The sequence below is a fragment of the Oenanthe melanoleuca genome, chromosome 2 (assembly GCF_029582105.1).
Source record: "Oenanthe melanoleuca isolate GR-GAL-2019-014 chromosome 2, OMel1.0, whole genome shotgun sequence".
Taxonomy (NCBI): domain Eukaryota; kingdom Metazoa; phylum Chordata; class Aves; order Passeriformes; family Muscicapidae; genus Oenanthe; species Oenanthe melanoleuca.
In genome coordinates, this window is record NC_079335.1 from 141,568,403 (window position 1) to 141,590,072 (window position 21,670).

General features: G+C 45.1%; 1 protein-coding gene across 2 annotated transcripts in view; it reads right to left on the minus strand.

Annotated features, from left to right (window-relative positions):
- DPP6 (dipeptidyl peptidase like 6) overlaps window positions 1-21,670 on the minus strand; it is a 529,059-nt gene that overhangs the window by 369,440 nt on the left and 137,949 nt on the right. Inside the window, exon 1 of one of the 2 annotated variants that reach the window (XM_056485079.1) lies at window positions 18,598-19,532. The exons of the other annotated variant lie outside the window; for it this stretch is intronic. Coding sequence (XP_056341054.1) covers window positions 18,598-18,798 — 201 coding nt within the window. The 5' untranslated portion in view covers window positions 18,799-19,532. Of the gene's footprint in view, window positions 1-18,597; window positions 19,533-21,670 lie in introns of those variants that run through there. 2 annotated transcript variants of the gene reach the window in all.

Genomic DNA, 21,670 nt, shown 5'->3' on the forward strand with positions numbered 1-21,670 from the left:
GAAAGCTTTTCTTTTCACTTAGTTGTTTTTGTTCCACTGTTGACCTCCTGGAATTTTACCCTTGTATATCCCAGGCTAAAGATTTTGGAGGGGATACTGTCATTCTTTTCCATGTGAACTGATCCACTTTGCATGGATCAGCTTAAGTGGTTATGTAGGTCAGAGAACTCTCAGTCATGGGGTTCTAACATCTGGGTTTAAAACTTTGCTCCTAGGACTGTTTAATTATCTGTACAAGGTGGTAGGATTTCTATAAGGCAGACTCATAAAATCCTGTGCATTTGTGATTAGGAAACTCTGAAAGACAGTTTCATCCATCTGGACAGATTACTACAACTCCCTCATTCTATTTTAATTTAGTCTAAATTAAATTGTCATTGCCAAAACTGTCCCTAAAGTCAGGACAACCTTGTCACTTTAATGTAAACTGAAATTAGAGAGTTTAGAAATAAATCAGTTTACTTGGAAAACAACTCAGCTAAATTTACCTAATAACCCCAGCACTAACCACATCCCCCCTGTGCCAGAAACTGTATGAATACCAACAGAATTACAGAAGATATTCAGATGCATACAAAAGGTGAACAGATAGTGCAAAGGTGTGAGAGCTGTTGATATAATTTCCTAATGAGTCGGGTAGAAATTACTAAAATACACTCTTTGCTATCAGAAAAGAATTCAGCATCCCCAATTCTTTACACATTTCCTGCATTCTGACAGCTATGACACTAGAGAGAGAAGGGACCTCTTCCCCCACTGATCCTTAGAGAGGATGAGAGCAAAATTATTTTCAGTTACTCCATTAATTCAAAGGTCTGTGGTCACTCTCCTGCATTTAATCCACTAATGAACTGCTGGGGACTCCATTTGCTGACATGCAATGCCACCTCTTGTTTTCCTGCTTGCTTTTCTAAGAGGTGGCTGTTTCTGTAGACTCTGGTGGGACATAAAAGAGGTGCAGTTTTCAGGAGGAAGTCAGCTCATGTGAGAGGAATCTGAAGGGCTCATGCACCTGGAAGTTTCTCTACCCACGAGACCAGTGACCTTAATAAAAGATATTACTTCTCCAGACAAGTCTTGCTTTAACTCTAAGCCCAGCACATTTTTGGGAGGTCTCTATGGAACTGATACATTCCAATCCAACCTTAACTCAGCCTCATCCTCAAGCACTCAGGGATTTCTAATGCAAAGCCCTGCTGAGGGAATCAGTAGGGCTCATGGTGACATGCATGACTGGAAAGCAGCAGCATGCAGTAAATGAAGTACTGAGCTGGAAGGATGGAGCAGGGACAATTTCATGACTAAGCAAGACATGCTGGAGACACAGATGATTTCCCTGTTACTCACACAGCCAGGTTCTCTGTTGCTGGGCAAAGCATTTAAGCTGAATTTTGCTAAGTGAGCACTACAGTGTTACTTACTTCACAAATGTTCACCTCTGGGACTTCTGATACTACTTGAGAATTGCTGAGGGTCAGCACTGCCATTGAGGTCACAGATCTGTGTTTTAGACTCTCACAAAAAGAGTCTTTACATCTCACTATTTAGGATACATTAGGAATTGTTCCCCAGCTCAGAGGAATAAACCCTTCCTCAGGTTCAGCAGCTGTACCATGAAAACAAACTCATTAGGTTTTGAGAAGCATTCAAAAATTGTTGCAAATATGCGAGCAAAGAGCACAAGAGAAGATTAAACAGTGTCTGAAGAGTGTGCAGACTAAGGCCCAAGGCCATACATTAAACAATGGGCAGAAAATCAAACGTTGAAGAGCTTTTCATTAAAGGACTGTGAGCACAGGAAGAAGGGTCCTGTGCAAAAAAAACCAAACCCAACCACAGTGACATGCAGTCATTTGATTAAAGATGCACAAAACACTCAAGGAAACTAGAGTAATGAATACAAGAAAAAGGAAAGAAGAGATTCACCAGCAATGACAAATCCAGAACTGTTGATATTTTTTGAGTGCCTGATATGGTGTTGATTCCTCTGATGTATATTGTAATACCATGCAGAGGTATCTAAAGAGCCCTGAAAAACCTCAATCATCAACTGAAACTTTACAGCAGGGTGAGTAATCAGTAAATAAATTAATTCTGACTATGTGAATGATCAGCAGCTGAAAGTTTGCACTGCATCAGCAGCACAAAGTGCTTGTGGTACCCTCAGCTCTTCCACAAGAGCACTGCACTGAGCCCTGCACACAGCCTTGGCACGAGGGACCCTCATCCCTTGGGCAGACACAGCCCTGGGGAGGAACTGATTTAGATCAGTGTGTTTGGTGGCATGTGAAATTCCAGCTCAAATAATGATAAAAATCCTGAGTCTTCAACACATATCAGCACTCTCAAGCAGAATGAGCTCTACTGCTTGATCTTTGCTGTCTTGAGAAGTAAGGAAAAAAAAAAGAATTTTAGTGCCTCACAGTTTGGACATTTTGTTGGGTGAATAATTTCTAACACAATGCCTTTTAGCCCAGGGCTTAGAAAAACCATCAAGAACAGAAAGCTCAAGTAAGATTATAGGATATAACAAGAACACTTCATCTTAACAGCAGTATGGAAACAATATCAGATGGCTTTTCTTGCATAACCAAATCTTCTGGAAAATCTGCCCAATACAACCCAGGGATTTAAATGTTCCTGAAAAATTAAATGCCACACAGGAAGAGAAGCCAGTTTTATAACTCCCAGCCACAGCCATGGGTTTGGCTGACCTGCTGCTCAAGTGCAGCTTGCCTTCCCTCTGCTGATGAGATACCTGGAGATTACTTGGGCAATTTCCACCCCATTAACATCAAAGCTGTGCTGTGCACCCAACCCACTCCTCTGCACTTGTGCAAAGCTGACACCTGCACCCTCTAACCTCACTGACAGAGCACCACCATCACTGCTGCCCCTCAGCACCCATCCCAGGAGCCACCACTTCTGCTGTCACTGCTCAAAAAAGGAGAGTGCCCTTCTCCTCTCACACTGCTGGAATAATTGGGGAGAAATTTGCTGCCTCAGAGCAGTCCTGCTACATTAAACATCTTCCCACGTGTGCTTGTCACCACTTCATTTGAAGAAGTGGCTGCATTAAACCAGTCTGTGCCGTGGGTCAAGCTCTCCCAAGTGCTCAGGGCCAGACACAGCAAAGGACACAGCTGCTCACAAGCCATTCCTACTCTGACAACATTCAGAGCCCACTGTGAGCTTGAAAAATCAGCACTAGGGATACTGAGGGGAAGGAGCTAGCAGGGATTGCCTGGCATTGCCTGTGGTACCCCTTCTTGGGGGATTTCTACACTCACCATGTGGTGAGGAGCAGAGCCCTTCATCCCAGCACTCTTTAACACCACACCCAGCCATATTCACTTTTTCTCAGTTTTATTTCCCACTCTCCTGTGTTTCCTGTGTTCAGAAAGGGCAGGAGAGAGGAGATCCCTCCTGGGTTTGCAGCCAAGAGCTCAACCCAGGAGATGGGGTTTGGAAAAAGGCTGAGAACAAATTCCAGACTTCTCACTAGACAAATGCCACACAGCAATGGGCAGTTCTGCCCATTTTGCACTCAGTAACTCAGTTTTGCTCCTCCAGAGGGGCCTCTAAAACAATTTGTGTTTTACTACTCAAACATTCCAAGACACATTAAACCCACTCTGAGCCCAGACAGTGCAATGAGCCATAGAAGGGCACCAGGTGTGTTCCTACACCAAGTGAGCTCTTGCTCTGCCTGTTTGTGAGTCACTGAGAGACTTTGTGTGTTCTTACAGCTGGGCAGTTCTGTCACATGAACAGCACTGCCTGGTGGTGATCTGTTTTAAAAAAGGAAAATACCCAGTAAGGCTGCTCAAACTCAGCCCAGTGTTCTCAATCATTTGAATGTATTGAGCTAATAAATTCTCTTCAGACACCAAAATCTACACCTCACATAGTCTGGAGATAATGTCCATACACTGTAGAGGTCCTATAACAGAAAACAAACTGATATTTTTCTGAGTTTCTCATCCATAGGCTTTTCTATGCAAGTTGTCTTTGTTATGAAGATAGGCAAAGCTACTGTCTGTGAAGGACCCTGGGACTCTGAGTAGAAACACTAAAGGCAAAAAAAAAAAAAATAAATGTACAATTCTGCAACAATAAGAGAAAAAAACTGCTCTGTGTTAGATTTTTCCACACAACATCTGCACTGTAAATGTCCATAGATGTTGCTGCCCTCCTAGTGACAGACCTCTTGTCATCTTCCCTCTGGAAATGAAAAAGTGTTTGGCCTACAGGGGAGGTAGCTAGAAATGCTTAGAGAAATATCATAGACATCTGACACAACTTTGTTTGAAATGCAGCAATCAAGGGACTCTCAAATAAACCTGACTGATCTATCTTAAAAAATATGTTCAAAGGACAGATTCAGCCCTGAATAACCCCTTTGACTGTGATTACTGTTTTTTAAACAAACACAGAGTCCAATAACCTCTACCTCTTCTGGAGATTCTTTGAAAAGATGTTTAGCCTGTATTATCAAAACTGAATTCTGTTACCTAGCTGGAGGCAGGGACCTCTTCACTGGCTTATGTAAAATTTCAATAGATTTAGTTGCAAAAGTGGCCCCTATTTTTTTTCTGCTTACAAGAGCAGAGATATAATCCCATAAAAGTAGAGTTTCTGAGATCTAGCCTAAAGTCAGATATAACTTTTATCTTCACCCAGTCTTTCTGGGAGACTATTTCGATACTTCAATGCTCAAGATCTTAAAAATCATGTTATTTCCTGCCTAAAACAATTTATGACCAGATCAGAGCCATCAGTTCTTATTCCAGCAATATCCTTCACTTAAAAAAATTGCACTGTCTCCAGAGAAGGGCCCATTGACCTGAATAAATGAGAATCTGTGATTATTGAAGCTGACCAAGAAAAATGCTGGAAATTCCTCTGTCTGACAATGAAACTTTCTCCTAGATAGATTTCCTGAGGATGGACAGGTTCTCCATTTCAGCTATTACCAGCAAAAGATAGAGACCAAGTCATGAACAATTCTAATCTCCTGCTTTGATAAGAGATAAGACCTATTACGCATAAAAGCCTCTTCACCTTTTAGTAAGCACACAAATTTACATTTGAAAATTCTGAGGATTATGTCACTGTGATGTACAGAACACATTTTGATGCTGTACTTTGCAGGACTGCTCTGAGCTGCAGAGAAAGAAAAAAGAAGTAAGCACTAACTATGAGATACATTCTAAATTTTCATCAGGAAGTTCAGCAGTAGGAAAACTCTCAAATAACCCATTTGAATAAAAATAGCCACAAGATTTCTTCACCCAATCTTAGAAATTTGGGGTATCTAAACTGATGTTAAGAGGCCCAGTTTCCAAATATCTGGTTGCCCATTTACCCCTTAACTAGCCTCTGCTTCACATTCATGAAAACAAATGCAACAGAAAAATAAAACAGTCACATTTTCTTGCTTGTTTGGAAAGTCACAGCCAGCCTTATGAAAGGAGGGAGAGGGAGAGAAGAAAGGCAGTCCCTAATGCCCAACATGGATTTCACAATCAGTCGATAAATCATCCTTCTTCTGTTTGTAGAAATGCCTTGAGCAGAACAGACCAGTCCTGAAATGGTTCATTACTTACAAACATTTGATGAAAGTGGATTCAGCTTTTGGTTTATGATCTAACATGCTGGAAGAAGATGAGTTTTCTAGATGAGATACAAGCTGTACACACACAACCAAACTGCTTCTTTCTGCTTTTCAGTGCTGTCCAAGGCACTGGGTTAAAGAAAACCCAGGAGTGGGCTGCTGCCAAAATGAGCCCCACAGTTATCACTTATCCCTGCTAGAGACATTGATCCTTGTACAATTCATCTTCACAGCATTGTGGCAAACAGGAAAAAAACTCTGATACACACATCCTTTATCATTTTTTCTTTCACTCTTGCAGTTTATTAGTGTTTCCTTCAATTATAGCCTATCTCAGCAATCTGCCTTTCAAGCAATGCTCACCAAACCTATCTCAAAGGGCCTGGAGCCTGCTGATTGAGTTGTCTCACAGAAGCCTTGCTAATAGTATACATTTGGAGTGCTTTTAATCATTTTATGAAGTTAGGAAATTCTCATCTATTAAACTGCAGCAGACCACAGAGAAATTTTATGGCTTGTCACCAATCGAGATCAGCTGAAAGGAATGCAGAACGGTGCTTTCAAATTAAATTACAGTTTTTCAGGTTGGACTGGCACAATCTGTCTTCAGCAAAAGAGGAGCCTTGTGTGGAACCTTTAGAGCAAATTCAATCTTCCGATTCACACTGCTGCTCCCTCCATTTTACACTGAGCTGCACGGTTAAAAAGCTGACTGTGGCATTCTCAGGCATCCTTCCAGGCCAATGGCCATGTGCTACCTGCCAAAAGCCCATTGCCAGAAGAGCTCCAGCTTAGCACACACAGGGAGAGACAGTGGAGGAGCACTGCTGTAATCTGGGGGATTTCACATGCAGGCTCACTCAGTGTGATTAAACTGGCTTTTACCTTGCTCTTCACCTTCACCTCCTCTGCCCTGTGCCATGAGGCACTTCTTGCAGCTCATCCAAAAGGACAGAGCCACCACAGGGCTGTGCAGTTGTTGTGAGCATCCTGGTGCCTGTGGGAGGAGGGAAGTGTTCCCTCATGACCCCACATGAGAGAAGACAGAGGATTCCCTCTCTTCTCCCTCTCCTCTAAGACCCAGTTTGTCCATTGCCTGGAGAGGAACAACTTACTGAGGAACATCTAACTGGCATTGATTGAACTGTAAAAATAAAACAGAATGAAACAACAACAGAAGGAACCATTTTGGCCATGTTTACATGTGCTCTGAATCCTGTGAACTTTCTGTTACCTTCTCTGAACATTGATGGGAAGAGAATTTCAACTCTTTCCAGAGTTTAAAGGGTTGCAGACAGTGAAGGTGCCCCTGCCCATGGGAAACATGATTTTTAAGATCCATTCCAACCCAAACAGTTCTGTGATTTCTATGATTCTCCTAGAGACCTCTCCAAACATCAAACACACACTTCTATACAACTCTGTAATATAAACAGAGGTAATCAAGGCTGAAAGAAGAACCAAAAAAAGAGAATATATTTGGGTGCAAACTGAAACTTCAAGGGACAATGTTTTCTGAACAAATGGGCCTTGAATTTGTTATTCACAATTCAGAAATTTCCTAAGAATAATAATTGTGTTTTCCTTAGACTGCAGGTGTTACACTGCATATCTAACCACAAGTTAAGTATTTATAGAATATCTTCTTAAAGACATTACAGAAGAGATGATGAGAACTATACAGTTTTTCTGTCATGTATTTTTTAACTATATTAAATATTCGGTGAATTCTAAAGAGAAAAAAATGGTAAATATAATAACCAAAATACAAGAGAAATGACTTCGAACCTCTTCCCTCTGGAGGCATGAGAATGCTTCACGACAGGTGAAATAAAAGTAGAAGAGATATTTCAGGAAAAAAAACAGCATACAAAAATTCCAAATCTTCCAGATTACAAAGAACCTGCCCTCCTGTCAAGAACAAGCTGCTAGATTAGGCTAAGTAGTAGGAAAGGGAAAATATGAAATATTCTGTCTCAGCCACAAAAAATATTTTGCCTTATAGCAAAAAAAAAAAAAATCTAGAAGCAAAATTTTTTCTCTTCCAGTATCAGAGCTGGCTTCCAGTTCTGTGCCTCATGGCTTTCCTCTTTCTTCTTTCCCTTCTTCCCATTCTTTGTCCCTTGTTTGTCTCATCCTGTTTTACATCTTGCTCCCAGAGTCTGCCTCATTCTTTCCTCCAGAGGCAATTAAACTGAGGAACTAATTGAAAATTCACACACAGCCTCTTAATGAGTGTGCCATGGCTGTGTCTCCTTCTGGGCAGAGAAAACCTCTGAAAGGTTTTAGCACACTAAAGCTGCCAAAGCATCCCAGACACCACACACACAGAAGGCAGAGAGTCTTTGAAAAATGGAAAAAAAGAAACCTCAGAGATAGCAACCACAAATTACACCATTCTGCCTGTCTTCCTTTCCATATTTGTTTCCATTTTTTCCCTCAGTGCCTTTCCCACTCCCAAGTACACGACTTTTAACCCAGACAACCCCTCCATCTATCAAAAGCCTGACATCCATGTTTATGCTTCCCAAGGACCAGCCTTGTCACTTTACCACATTAGCTCACATTTCCATTTGTGACAACTCTTGGCATGTTTCCCCTCAACCAGCCACTGCCTCCTTTTACATGACATGAAGCACTTGAGCAGCCAAAGCACAACAGCCTGGTAACTGCTCACCCAGTATCATGTATCTTCTTATTATCTGCTACATTATCCTTATCTAATTGCATGCACTTTGGCTCAATCTGACATTTTCAAAACTACAGATGCTTATTAGCTTTTCTTAGCTAAAAGAAAAAATGTGCATTATAGTGATTATCAGTTCCTGGCACTGCCTGTGAAACATTGTAATGAGAGAGACCTTTAGCCTACCATAAACAAGCACAATCAGGGCCTGTTTTGGTTATTAGCAATGCTCCTACAAATGTTGCCACTGTCAGAATTAATGACAGCACTACTAATTATTAATAATCTCATGTTTCTGTCCATGGGTGCTTTTTAGTCCAAATCTTTAGGCCAAAATCAAAAATTATTTAATTCTGCACCACCATGAGGAAGCCACAAATGAAGTCACAGCCTTGATTCCTTTCTGGTGCCCAACTGATGCAGGTCCTGCTTCACAGGAGTGAATAACTGGCTGGAGGTCATGCAGCAGGTCAGTGGCAGACCCAGGAACTGCAAGACTTCCCTAATAGTTATTCCAGTGCTCCCCCACTGATCCATGCCCCCTCAAACAGAAGGTATCTAAACGTGCCCAGAAATCAGAGAGAATTACTCAACTCTTGAAGAAGCCTGTTTCAATCTCACCATCCTCAAACACAGGGAGTATAAACAAAGCAAGTACAATAGATGGGGTTTCTGTGATCCTAAACCTTGACTATGTCAGTTTTAATTAATTACTCTTGTTTGCAATGACTCACTGTATGTGTTCTGACAAGTGTTTGTGCTGCAGTTCATAACAGAACAAAGAAGCTTCTTCAACAGCACCCACTTTATCAGAGACACCATTGTGAAGCACTATAATACCTTTAGTGTTTTCTTCATTTGTCTCCTCTTGTATCTAAGATTACACAAAAAATATATAAAAAGAAAAAAAAATTAAAAATTGAAAACTAGAAGATAATACAGAGCAGACATAGAAACTGTATCAATAAAGTGCTTAGATTCAATATGTCTAGCAGTAAGAGTAGTAGAAGTGGAAATCTTTGGTTCACTATAAAGCATTTATGTGTCTATGGCAACATGCTTGTTGATTTCTACAGCTTCCCTGAGAACAAAGTAATAGAAGTTTGGTCTTTTAAATATTGCTTCTCTTTTCTAGCACCTAGATGAAACAGAAAAACAAAATCAAAACCAAATCATATTTAATACAGGTTATACAGAAACATGAAGAAAGATTTAGCAATAAATTACAAACAAATAAAGATAGGATTCTATAGTCACATGAAACATAATCCCACAAGCAATCTGTGCAAATCTCAGAGCTGTATATGCAATAAACTTATCTTGGGACAATCAGTCTCTTATGCAAGAGGTCAAACACTATTTAAAGCAGATCCCAACATCCCCTTTGCTCTCTGCTCAAGTCTGCTTGTGCTTTCCCCTGAAACAGGAGAAAACCCAGCCTGCCTATCCTGAGAGGAGGGCAGGGACACAGGCAGGAGCTGAGCTTGGCAATGCCAGAGAGAATATCACTGGGAAGAGGCTGGAGTGGAGCCATCTGGGTTTTGCTGGGATGGCCATCCTGAGGCGCCAGGGCACAGAGATAAGGGTGCCAGCAGCCACCTGTTAGACAGGGAGGAAGAACTCATGGCTTCCCAGCAGTGCAAAGAAACACAGAATTCTTCTCCCATGAGGTAGGACTGATAGAGGAAGATATGAGCTGTGCTTGCAGCCTCTATGGCTTATAAGGGATTCAGAAGTCTTGGGAGAAAATGGGAAGAGCCGTCCACCACAGACCCATCTCCAACACTACCCTGCCAGCCAGCAGCTGCTGCCACAAGATTCCTTTCCTGTGATCCTGCTACAAGCATCAGTGTCTGTTTTGCTACTGTTAGCAGGTCATACTTTTTCTCTTTGCCAAAGGCTGGCCTTATAAATAAAAGTCTTTTTTAGTCTCCCTTAGCCAGAGGCACTGCAGGACACTTGAATTCATCCTCACAGACACAAACTGTACAGACTGGGCTCTGCAAACCACTGCTTATACCCTTGAGAAGAACCTTGCTTATACCCTTACAACAAGCAGTAACAAGACTCCTGCTGCTGCTGGACTTCTCCCTCTGCCCCTGCCAGATCAGGAGGAAAGCAGCAGGCACAGGGATCCTGTGCAACCCTCCTGTGGGTTCTGCTCACCAGGTGTCTTCAGATCCAGGGCTTGGAGACTGCAGCAACATCTGTAACTGCTCAGTCTGCATGGGTTTCATTTCTCCTCTGACCAAAATACCACAGCTACATTCTTTTTTAGAGTTGAACTTATTTTAATGGAAAATAAGGAACACGAACATACTTTTGTCATAAACACTTTAAAGTTAATGACTGTGGTATAACTGGAGCTGAGGTTACCAGGCATTCCCCACTGCTGCATTTCCATTTCATGTAGTTCTGTACATCCAAAAGAGAAAGCCTGGGGAGAAATTTGCATTTGCTTTTGTGGTCTGCCTAGACTGAAATATGCTTTAAATGCTAGAGAAGATGCTATTGACAAATACAGAAAAGAAATATAAAAAGCCCCAAACCACCCCCTCCCTGAAATATTCTAATGAAAGCATTAAGACACTCCTGTCCTTCCTTTTGGACGCTTTAAAGCTCCTTCTGCTCAAAGCAAACTCCAAAGCCTTGAAGAGCTAGAGGGAAACATCAGACATTCGAAATGTCACACAAAAACTGTCAGAAATGAGTGCTAGATACAGCAAAGACTTAAATGTGCCAGACTTCACAATTAGTTTTACACCTGTAAGAATATCCATGGTGATAACTGGAACAATTTTTAGTTTTAAAGCCTCTGGGGCCCAGAAGCAGAAATTGCAATAGCTCACAAGGCTGAGCCACAGCAGACCATGGCTGCCTTAGAGCTGAGATGAACTGTCCATGTTCCACCTCAGCCTCCAATTTTCCACCTGCAAAGTGAACATAATAACAAGTGCCTTTTTTAAAGGCACAGAGAATGCAACTCCTGGAAGAATCCATGTAATAGCTGAGCTCTACTAACAAGCACCTTGTTTAGAGTAAAATAATTTACACTTCATAAGTGATAAACAATTAAAAAACACATCCAGTTTTCAGTTTTCCTCAGCAGAGAGTCACAAAATTGGCCTTTTTCAAATTACCTCACACACTTCAGTACCTCTGTGTAAACTTCAATGTTTGCAGAGTGAATGAGGACCAGGCCCCTGCCTCCATATTGAAGTCCTCTGAGGCTTAAAAATGGCATTAATCTTTGCTGTAATCTTTGGGAAGAATTTCATACACTATTTTAACAAAACAAACTATGAAATATCTCTAAGTTAAAGTGCTTTTAAAAACAAGATGTAATTAAAGCTCTGGTAGCACGAGGAAAATTTAGATTCCCAAACACTATGCAGGTGGAAATGTTGTGAAGGACTTCTCTTTCCACTACAGACAAACCACTGCCCATTCCCCCTCCAGAACACTTTCCTGGATTGTACCACCACTCTCCCTCTGCTCCCTTCTGCACTGCTCTGAGCTGCAAAACACCCATGAGCCCAATGCTCATTCCAACTCTCCTTTATAGTTCTATACTGACAGATTATGGCACAATGATCTATTCCTATAGATGAATGCATACACTCAAAATATGCTTTAACTCAGTTAACTCACCCACACTGAATCTTACCAGTACCAAACACCACAATTTAATGAATACACATAATACTTTTGAAGGTGCATATATCAGTAAAAAAACATCTGATCCAAAATAAGTATTTGTGCATCTAATTAGGAAATATATTCCAGTATGTATTTTTGTGTTTGACCACAAATTTTTTTAATCACCTTGGAACTACAAACCGAAATTATCTGTGCTTACTTTTGAAAAGACACTGTGTCACAACCCACTGTGAGTGAAAGAGGCTTTTGAGAAAACACTGGGTTGTTTTTTTTGTTGTTGTTTATTTGTTTGTTTGTTTGTTTCTTCCCTCCTTCCTCCATGTCTGAATAAGGAGCCTCCTAAAACTATTGCTGAACAATTTCTTATGAGCTTTGAAAGCAAGTATTTTTCCCTGAAGGTGAAAAAGAGAGTTACAAAACTGCCACCAGTTCCATCAGACCTAGAGAAAGCAGTAGGGAATTGAAGAGCCCCCACGGGTAGGTGTGAGTGAGTAAACAAGTGGGTGGTTGATTTCCTGTGAAAGCAGGGGAAAGCCAAGCTCCAGAGGAACAGTGTGATCTTGACACGCTGCCACCCCTTGGTCACGGGATGAAAATGCTCGCACCTCATGGCAGAGTGCTGGGACTCATCCCGTACATCAGGCAAAAAACCCAGAAAAATCAGCCTGCAGTTAATAAACTATAACGGGAGATTTTGCTGCACCAGCACAAGCATAAATATATTAGCCCAAAGTAATGTAAAGCTTTTAATTTCAAGGGACAAAATCTGAGTCCCAAAGAGCATTTCCAAGGTGTAATATGCACCCTAAGGGTTGCCTTCAGTCTGGCCTTCCCTGAAACAAAAATATACAAATGGGTGGAGAATAGCATATTCTCACAGATTTGTTTTTTTTTCCCCCCACCTCCTATGTCTTTAAAAGCCCCTTGGAAACCAACTTGAGCTGCTCCAACCCTGGGCTCAGTCTCTGCTTTCTGCACTTGAGCTCCCAGCTCAGAAAGAGAAATAACATGAGCCGAGTACTCTACATGAGGTATCCCAGCCTATGGCACAGTTCACTACTATTAGAGAGATGATTCAGCCTCTTCACACAGTTATTCCTGAATACTTAAAAATACATTTTCTCTGGCAGATTTTTTAGTGTGTGCATCATCACCACAGCTAGTGAAGACTGCAGAAACAGAGGCGGATTTTAAACCGGCAGCAAACATCATAAGTTTGTTTAATTATAGATACAGCCATAAAGCAAAGTATAAAAAAGGTATCACCTGCAGATCAGTGTCCAGTATTCAGTAACCACAAAATACATTATGAGCTTCTGTGCAAATATAACCCATGATTTAATAAGGTTTATAATGATTCCTTTTGAAGGAAGTAAGCTGTAGTTTTTATTCATTTCAAAAGGTGAGCTTACAGAATGTCAGCAGTGCCTAAGTATTTCCATGGAAGTTACCATTTTTGCTCTCTGAATCTCAATGGAGGATAACAGTTCAGCATCCAAGAACTCACCAAGAGGCAGAACAGGGGATTCTTACAGACTTAAACAGTTGGTTTTGCCCATACACACAGCAGTACAGATCTATAGATAGACTTCTGGTTTCAATTCAACTTGTTATTGCTTACAACAGTTAGGGCTTCTACAGTCCCACAAACCCCTCTATAGTCAGTTCATTCATCTCTTTAGGAGAAAAACAGCCCAGTTTTGAAATGCCTGTTGTCTGCAGCTCAGGCCTCAACATTTCTGAAGGTTCTGTCCTTGACATACATTTCTAGGAGGCATTATCTCTTCCCATTAGACAAATAAAGAACTGAAAATTAACACTTTCAATTACATGCAACAGCAAGTCTGACGTACCAAATTACTTTTTTTTTTTTACACTGATGGTTTTGATTCTCACTTTCTCAGACTCACTCTGTTAACAAAGGATATTTGATTTACTAAACACTTAATTTATCCAAGCATAAAACACAGTTTCACTGAGGCACCTCAAAATTATCTCTATTTCTATCTGAATGAAAACTTCTCAAAAGGTAAAGTCTGAATGATCAATTGCAGAACTAATAAAGAATAATATATGGCCAAATATAGTTTTAAGAAAATGCAGAAAAGAAAGAAATATTCAAAATTCAGTTATTAAAAGAATATTCTGAGGAATTAAAGCTTTTGTACTTTAGGACTAGCTTTTTTTATATGTTTAAGTCTCCTATTAAAGCCAATAAGAGTTTTGGCTAAGTAATGAACCTGTAAGAATTCAGCTTGTTGCTTTTCACATTAAAAAAAGTTATGATGTTTCACTGGAAGATTCAATATTTTAAACAGATAACTTATCATACAAAATTTGTTTTAAAAAGTACTTCTGTGATCATTGTTTTACAGTCAGGGTCTTATAAAATGAATCAATATTCCACATTACAGGAAAGTGTTGAATTTTTTATGCACCTGATTAATGCATTGTTATCATCCCAGTAATTAAAAGGAGTGGCATTACACACAATCAGCACGATACATCTTACTCAGCACCTCCTGGCAGTTGCCTGCAAAAATTAAACTCATTAATCACTGTGATGCCAAGAAAGAAGCCTGGAAAAGATGAAGAAGCTCTGTTTTATGGGAAAAAAGTTCTCAAGTCAACATGTAGGAGAAAATCCCTTCCACTGTACAATATGCAAAGTATTTATCTCATCAGTCTAAAAGGTAAACCAATCAAAATTATCATTTAAAAGGTAACCTCATCAATCTAAAAACGAGAATTATGCTAACAAAATTGTTCATAACCTGCTATACCACTGCACTAAACTGCACAAAGAGTTCTCACAGATGTTTCCTCATCTAAATAAACGTAGTGAAAGCTAATCTTATAAGAAGGTAAATATGTCATCTGAATTTTGTTTAGAACTGTTGCAATAAGTTTAACATCAATAATTTCACAGAGCCAACTAGGAAGTGTTTTTCTGGGGTCATTTATACAGAATCTAGTTTCTTTATTACTCCTCCCATAAATAACATGATTGTTTCATCAGATGAACAATTAACATGAAAAATTTGCAAGACTTTATCTAGGTTTTGTTCAGTAGCTGGATCTAGTATATATATATTTTCCTCATATACCTGCCATGAGTTGAATCATAGCAAAACCTATTTAAGATTTGCTATATTTTTATGTTACTAAAACAGTGTTCTCAAGAGTGTGTCAATGGTGTCTGTAAGTCAGCAGTTGTCATATAAAACCATTATTGGTTTTGATTTTAATTTTGTTAGGGAGTTACTACCTCCTCTTTAACTCTGTATAGGTTTCAAGTAGTATTTTTCCACGAGTAGTACTTCCAGTAGACAGAATGCTTACTTACAACACTGTGACCTTCAAAGGCAAGATCCTGCCTTTCCCTCTGTTTTGTTCTGCATTGAGGTCCTTGCTGGTGCTTAAAAATACAGTGCTGAATGCAGCACACATATTTCAATAGGAAAAGTCATCATCAGTAACCCATAAAATACACGCCGTTCTCTTCATATTAATAATCACACTACAAAGCTAGGAACAGAACAGTCTTGTTCTCAGGTTTGTTTTGATATCCCTAAGTATGGGAAGGGAGAGAAACTCTTTGTTTCTATATATTTAAGTTCTGGGTTTTCCTTTAGATTGATGGTGGAAGATGAAAGACAACGTGACTGTCCCACTTGTGCAAAACAGAAAACAGAAGCCCAATCTTAGGAAAGAGTTTCCAATGCTGTCTCCTTAAGCCCTTTTCCATGATGAGCAACAGCACAGCACTCCTGGCACCTTGCACAAGCAGACCACTCTCCTTACTCTTCTCCCATGGTTTTTGACAGCACTCTGCCTCATTTTTCCCCTTTCCTCAAGGTTCTCATGCCCAGGGTTGCATTTGCTCATTCTGAGATGACTCCTGACACTCTGTCTCTGCTGTTCTCGCCAAGGGCAAGAGGTCACTGTCAGCTCTCCCAGACATGGGTTCTGGGAGTGTTTGAGAGACCAAACAGCTCCTCCTCTGCGGGTCAGGAGGGGTTGGCAACCCGGACAGTTCTCCCTACTCTGGGACAGACGGGTTCGGCACTGCAGACAGCTCTGTCTGACCCGGGACAGAGTGGTTCGGCACCATGGACAGTTCTGTCTGACCCGGGACAGAGCAGTTAGGCACCACGAACAGCTCCTTCTCACCCGGTACAGAACAGTTCTGCACCATGGACAGCTCCATGTGACCCGGGACAGAGCTGTTCGGCACCATGGACAGTTCTGTCTGATCCGGGATAGAGCAGTTCGGTGCCACGGACAGCTCCGTCTGGCCCGTGACAGAGCGGTTAGGTACCACGGACAGCTCCGTCTGGCCCGTGACAGAGCGGTTCGGTACCACGGACAGCTCCGTCTGGCCCGTGACAGAGCGGTTCGGTACCACGGACAGTTCCCCCGTCCCGCTCCGCTCCGGTCCAGCACCGCGGACACCTCCGGCCGTCCTGCCCCCTCCAGCCGGCGCCTGGCCGCCGGGCCGGACCCCCGCTCCCTAAAATACACGATTTAAGGCACGACCATTTCCACTGATTTGCCATGACTTCATCCTCCCGGCCTGAACACCCTGCGGGAGACCACCAGCTCAGGCTGCCCAGTCTCTGCTGGAAAAGAGCATCCGTGAACTGCCGACGCAGCCCAGGAGACTTTTCCAGATAGGTTGCCCCCCTTAGAAACAATTCACACTAAGTGTCCACATGCGTTTAGAAGTCACCCCAAACTCCTGTTTCTGGCCACACTTTTTTGCGCTTCGTTGCAGAAGACATTGGGCAGGCACGGACAGCAGTGCCCAGCACACTCTTCACCCTCACAACTCTGAGGGGGTGGGGGGTGGGGGGGAGGGGGGAGAAGAAACTAAAAAAAAAAATTAAAAAAATTAAAAAAGAAAGCAAGAGGCGAAAACTTTCCTTTAAGAAGTTAAAAGATATTCTTATTAATATTATTTTGGAGCCTGTCAGCAGAAATCACTCGCACATGTTAAACTGCAGGCTTTCCTCTGCTTCCGGACTCAGCGCTTCTGGTGACCAGAGAAGCGGCTCCAGACATCTGCTGTCTCCAAATCCAGGAAAGCGAAATTAAAACAATGAGGAAAATGTGCCTGAGCCCAGCCCTGGAGGTGGCACTGCGCTGGCTCGCAGCGACATCTAGAGCCAGCACACGGCCGGGAAGGGCCCCGTGTCCCTAGCCACGCCAGGAGAGTCAGGAGCGGGTGCGGGAGCCCGGGAAAGGGGCCCGGTGTCATCCTGCACCTGGCCAGGGCCAAGGAGCAGCAGTGCCAAGATCGTTGCCAGTCAGAGGGTCACAGGGAAGAGTCAATTCAGGTCCCTGTCACTGCTGTCCCCTGGGGCAGTCAGCGTTCAGTTACCTCGGGGAGAGGTTTAGGTCGATTGGCTCCATCTCTGACACAAGTGCACTTGCTCTATGGACCACAAAAGCCTTTACGAAGGGACAGGAGAATGGATAGGGATTTAAAAGATAATCCGAGGACATTTCCCTGCATACACAACTCTTTCCTCTGAGTGAAGCAGCCCTGCTGTTGTGGCTTGAAGCTGTGCTTTGCTTGGGAAGGCTCCCAGAGCCAAAGCTAAACCCTGCTGCAAAGCTAACGCGTCCCACTCGGGCAAGAAGTATTTTTAATAGACACAAACATTATTCCCAACTGCAGCCATTTGCTTCCCCTTGTGTGTGCTTCCACAGAGGCAAAACACACTCAAATCCCTCTGCAAACCTAACATCAGCCAGCCATGCGGATCCACATGTTTTGATCTATCACTGGCCCTTGTTCTTTCAGTCTTCCTGCTTTCCAAATCCCCTGTCTCCCTCCTCACCACCCCGAAAGAACCAGAGCAATCGACCCAGACTAGTTTAACTCCATCGGACACAGCAGGCAGCCAGCGGCCTGGATTAGTCACTCGTTACTAAGGCGATATGCAGATGCACCCTTTGAAGTGGCTGCTCTCGGAAGCGGAGAGCGGAAGGTGCGCGGCCGAAGTTTGCGGCTCCCCGCGGGGGCTCGTCGGGGCCAGCGGGGAAGGGGGAGAGAGGGACCCAGAAACGGCTGCTCAGGGGTTAAAAAGTTTCCCTGCTGCCCGGTTAGGGGAAGGCTGACAGGAAAGCGAGGAGGAGGGGAGGCGAAGGGGGGGGAACAAGGTGAACACTTCTGTCCCGGGAGTGTTAAAGGGTAAAAAATGGAATAAAAATAATTTTAAAAAATAAAATTAAAATCAAAAGAGGGGTGGGGAGCCTTGCCGCGTAGCTTGGGGGCAGCCGGACGGAGACGGCACTTGGCGTTCTCCAAGGTGCCGACCCCGCGCCCCCAGCCCCTCTCACGGGAGCGGAGAGCCGCGCACGGAGCTCGGTAACGGGGAGAGCTGCGGGGACAGCGCGGGGCGGGCGAGTCCCGGCTCCCCTCCGCTCCCAGCGGGCTCCGTCCCGTACTATTCCCGGCACTTCAGGGGAAGAAGAGGAGCGCACAGACCCGCCTGGCAGAGAGGACAAAGCGCAAGAAATCGCTGCCAGCTTAGAGGGGCACCCAGCCATCCCGCAGGACAGGGGGCGGGGAGGGGGGGGCACCCAAAACCCAACCCAGCCCCACGCGAACGACACCGGCGCTTACATCCTCCTCCTCGCAGTCACTTCGCGACTGGTACTGGAAGCGGGGCCGGCTGCCTTCCTGTTGCAATGGACGCGGGGTCTTGCCGGCAGCGCCGTCCTCCTCGCTGCTCTGGGCGCCCAGGAGGTGACTCGCTTCGGGGGGAACGGGGAACGAGCGGGAGGTGTTGATCTTCCCGCTGAACCGCTGGTACAGTGAAGCCATGAAGTCAATCCGCGGGAAACGAGGGAGAGGGAGGGAAAGAGAGTCGCTTCTTTTTTTCTTCCCCTCCTCTCTTCGTTTTTGGCTACAGCATGCTACACGCGGGTGAGGATCAGTCCCACATCAGTGGGAGGGAGAGCGAAGGATCCTGCTCCCCGGTGCTCTGCACCGGCGCCCGGAGAGAAGCCGGGGGGTTCAAGAGAGCAGAGACGGGGGAGTGATGAGAGGAAGAAGAGAGAAGATAGATAAATAAATAATAAAACGCAATCGAGCCGTACCACCACAGGCCCCGGGAATGCTGCACCATCCAGTGTCGGAAAGGAAAAAAAAAATAGGATAGAAAAAAAAAAAAAAAAGGAACCAAAACACTCCACGAAGACGTCCCCCCGATAATGGCGACTGAGTGGATCAGCATTAAATGTGCTTTGGGGGTGTGCGTGTGTGTTTGCAAAAGCAGGGGGAAAAAAAAAAAGAAAAGGAAGGGGGGCTGGCTCAATCGCTGGCTGTCAGCGGCTCCCCAGGCAGAGGTGGCGGAGCAGTCGCCTCCGAGGTCGCATACCAACAGTGTGCACAAGCGAGAGGCAGAGTGACAGAGTGTGTGAGACGGAGTGGAAGAGGCTGGGAAGCCTCATTCAAAGCACGTTGCTTATCTTGGGAAGGAGGGCTCTTCTACGATCATCTCTTTTTCGGTACCTTCTGGGGTTTTTTCCTGCCTATTTTTTTCCCGGGGAAACAACTCAAAAAAAAAAAAAAAAAAAAAAAAAAATAAAAAAAATAAAAAAGGCAACAGACACCTGATCGCCAGCCGAGAGAGAGAAAAAGAGGTGGGCAGGGGGAAGGCGAGGCTGGAAGGCGGGACCGGCAGCTGGAAGGGCTCTGGGAGGCCGCTGTGTGCGGAGTGGCTCGGCCCCGAGGAAGGGGCGAGGGAGGGAGGGCGAAGCCTCCCCACTGCCCTGCCCTGCCCTGCCCCAGCGGGGCACTGCCCGCTCCCCGTCCCCTCCGCCCGTCTCCTTCCCCCACGGCCGGGGAGAGGAGGGACAAGAGGGGGCTTGTGGGTTTTTTGGAGGTGGTCGTTTCCGTCGCTTTTTAAAATAATTCGGTAAATCGCGTCCCTTACTATTTTTGTATTAATTCATTTTTGCTGCATTAAAACGTGCTTCAGCGCCCCTCAGTGGAAATCCGCCCAAAGCTGCTCTCGGCAGCTCCGGCCGGGGACAAACAACCGCGATCCCGGCGCGGGGATGGATCCGGGGCTGGGCTGGGGCTGGGGCTGGGGTCGGGGTCGGGGGCAGGGTCGGGGTTGGGGTCGGGGTCGGATCCACGGCCGGGACACAGCGGGAACCCCCCCCACGGCCTCTGCTGGGGCCGCCGGGCCCCGCTCCCCCAGCCCGGGAGCCGCGGCCGCCGCTCCGCGCTCCGAGAGGGGACAGCGGGACAGCGGGACACCGGGACACCGGGACAGCGGGACAACGGGACAGCGGGCACTGCTCGGGCCGGGACAGCGGGACAGCGGGACAGCGGGACAGCGGGACAGCGGGACAGCGGGACATTGGGACAGCGGCCACTGCTAGGTCTGGGACATCGGGACAGCGGGACACCGGGACAGCGGGCACTGCTCGGGCCGGGACAGCGGGACAGCGGCCACTGCTCGGGCCGGGACAGCGGGACAGCGGGACATTGGGACAGCGGCCACTGCTAGGTCTGGGACATCGGGACAGCGGGACAGCGGGACAGCGGGACAGCGGGCACTGCTCGGGCCGGGACAGCGGGACAGCGGGACAGCGGGACAGCGGGCACTGCTCGGGCCGGGACATCGGGACAGCGGGACAGCGGGCACTGCTCGGGCCGGGACAGCGGGACAGCGGGCACTGCTCGGGCCGGGACAGCGGGACAGCGGGACATTGGGACAGCGGCCACTGCTAGGTCTGGGACATCGGGACAGCGGGATACCGGGACAGCGGGCACTGCTCGGGCCGGGACATCGGGACAGCGGGACACCGGGACAGCGGGCACTGATAGGTTTGGGACAGCGGGACAGCGGGACACCGGGACAGCGGGACAGCGGGACACCGGGACACCGGGCACTGCTCGGGCCGGGACAGCGGGACAGCGGGACACCGGGACACCGGGACAGCGGGACAGCGGGCACTGCTCGGGCTGGGACAGCAGGGCACCGGGCACTGCTCTGGGGGGACAGCGGGCACTGCTCGGGCCGGCACCGCCGATCTGCCAGCTAGTTCCTGCCCAGCACGGCTGCTCGGGACAGAGGGTGACAATTCCCGTTGCTCCAGCACCAGGCACCGGGGTTTCCATAGCAACAGATGCTTAGGTTTAAAGGAAAGTGGCAGAGTTGCTGTCCCCTCTTCTGCTCTCCAAAATCCTCCCCTTTGACCTCTAAATTTACTGGAGATATTGGGATCTCAACACACAAAGCATAAACCAGTGTTTGCCCATTCCTGTTGAGGGACTTGCTGTAGAGCTCACAAATTTCATTATAATGTAACTAGTGGATTTCATGGGCTACATTTCTGTTTCTAAACATTGTTTTTGCTTAAAGTTTTAGCTGTTAAGATAATACCATCTTTCCCATAATAACATCTCTGATAATACCATTAGTGTTAGAAAAACCTCACTTCAGTAGATCATGTATATAATATTCTAAAGTGCAACGATTCAATAACTGCCTGATCAAAAATCTCTTTGTGTCTGAATAGTTTAATCCACTCCTTTTTATTTGTGTCTTCAAAGTCAGGCATGAAAAGTCTTAACATTTAGATGAAAAGGGAACCTTATCTCATCAAGAGAGAAAACAAAAACAAACGCTCTATCTCCTTCCTGACGGAACTTAAAAGAAGGAATCATTTTGATCTTCACA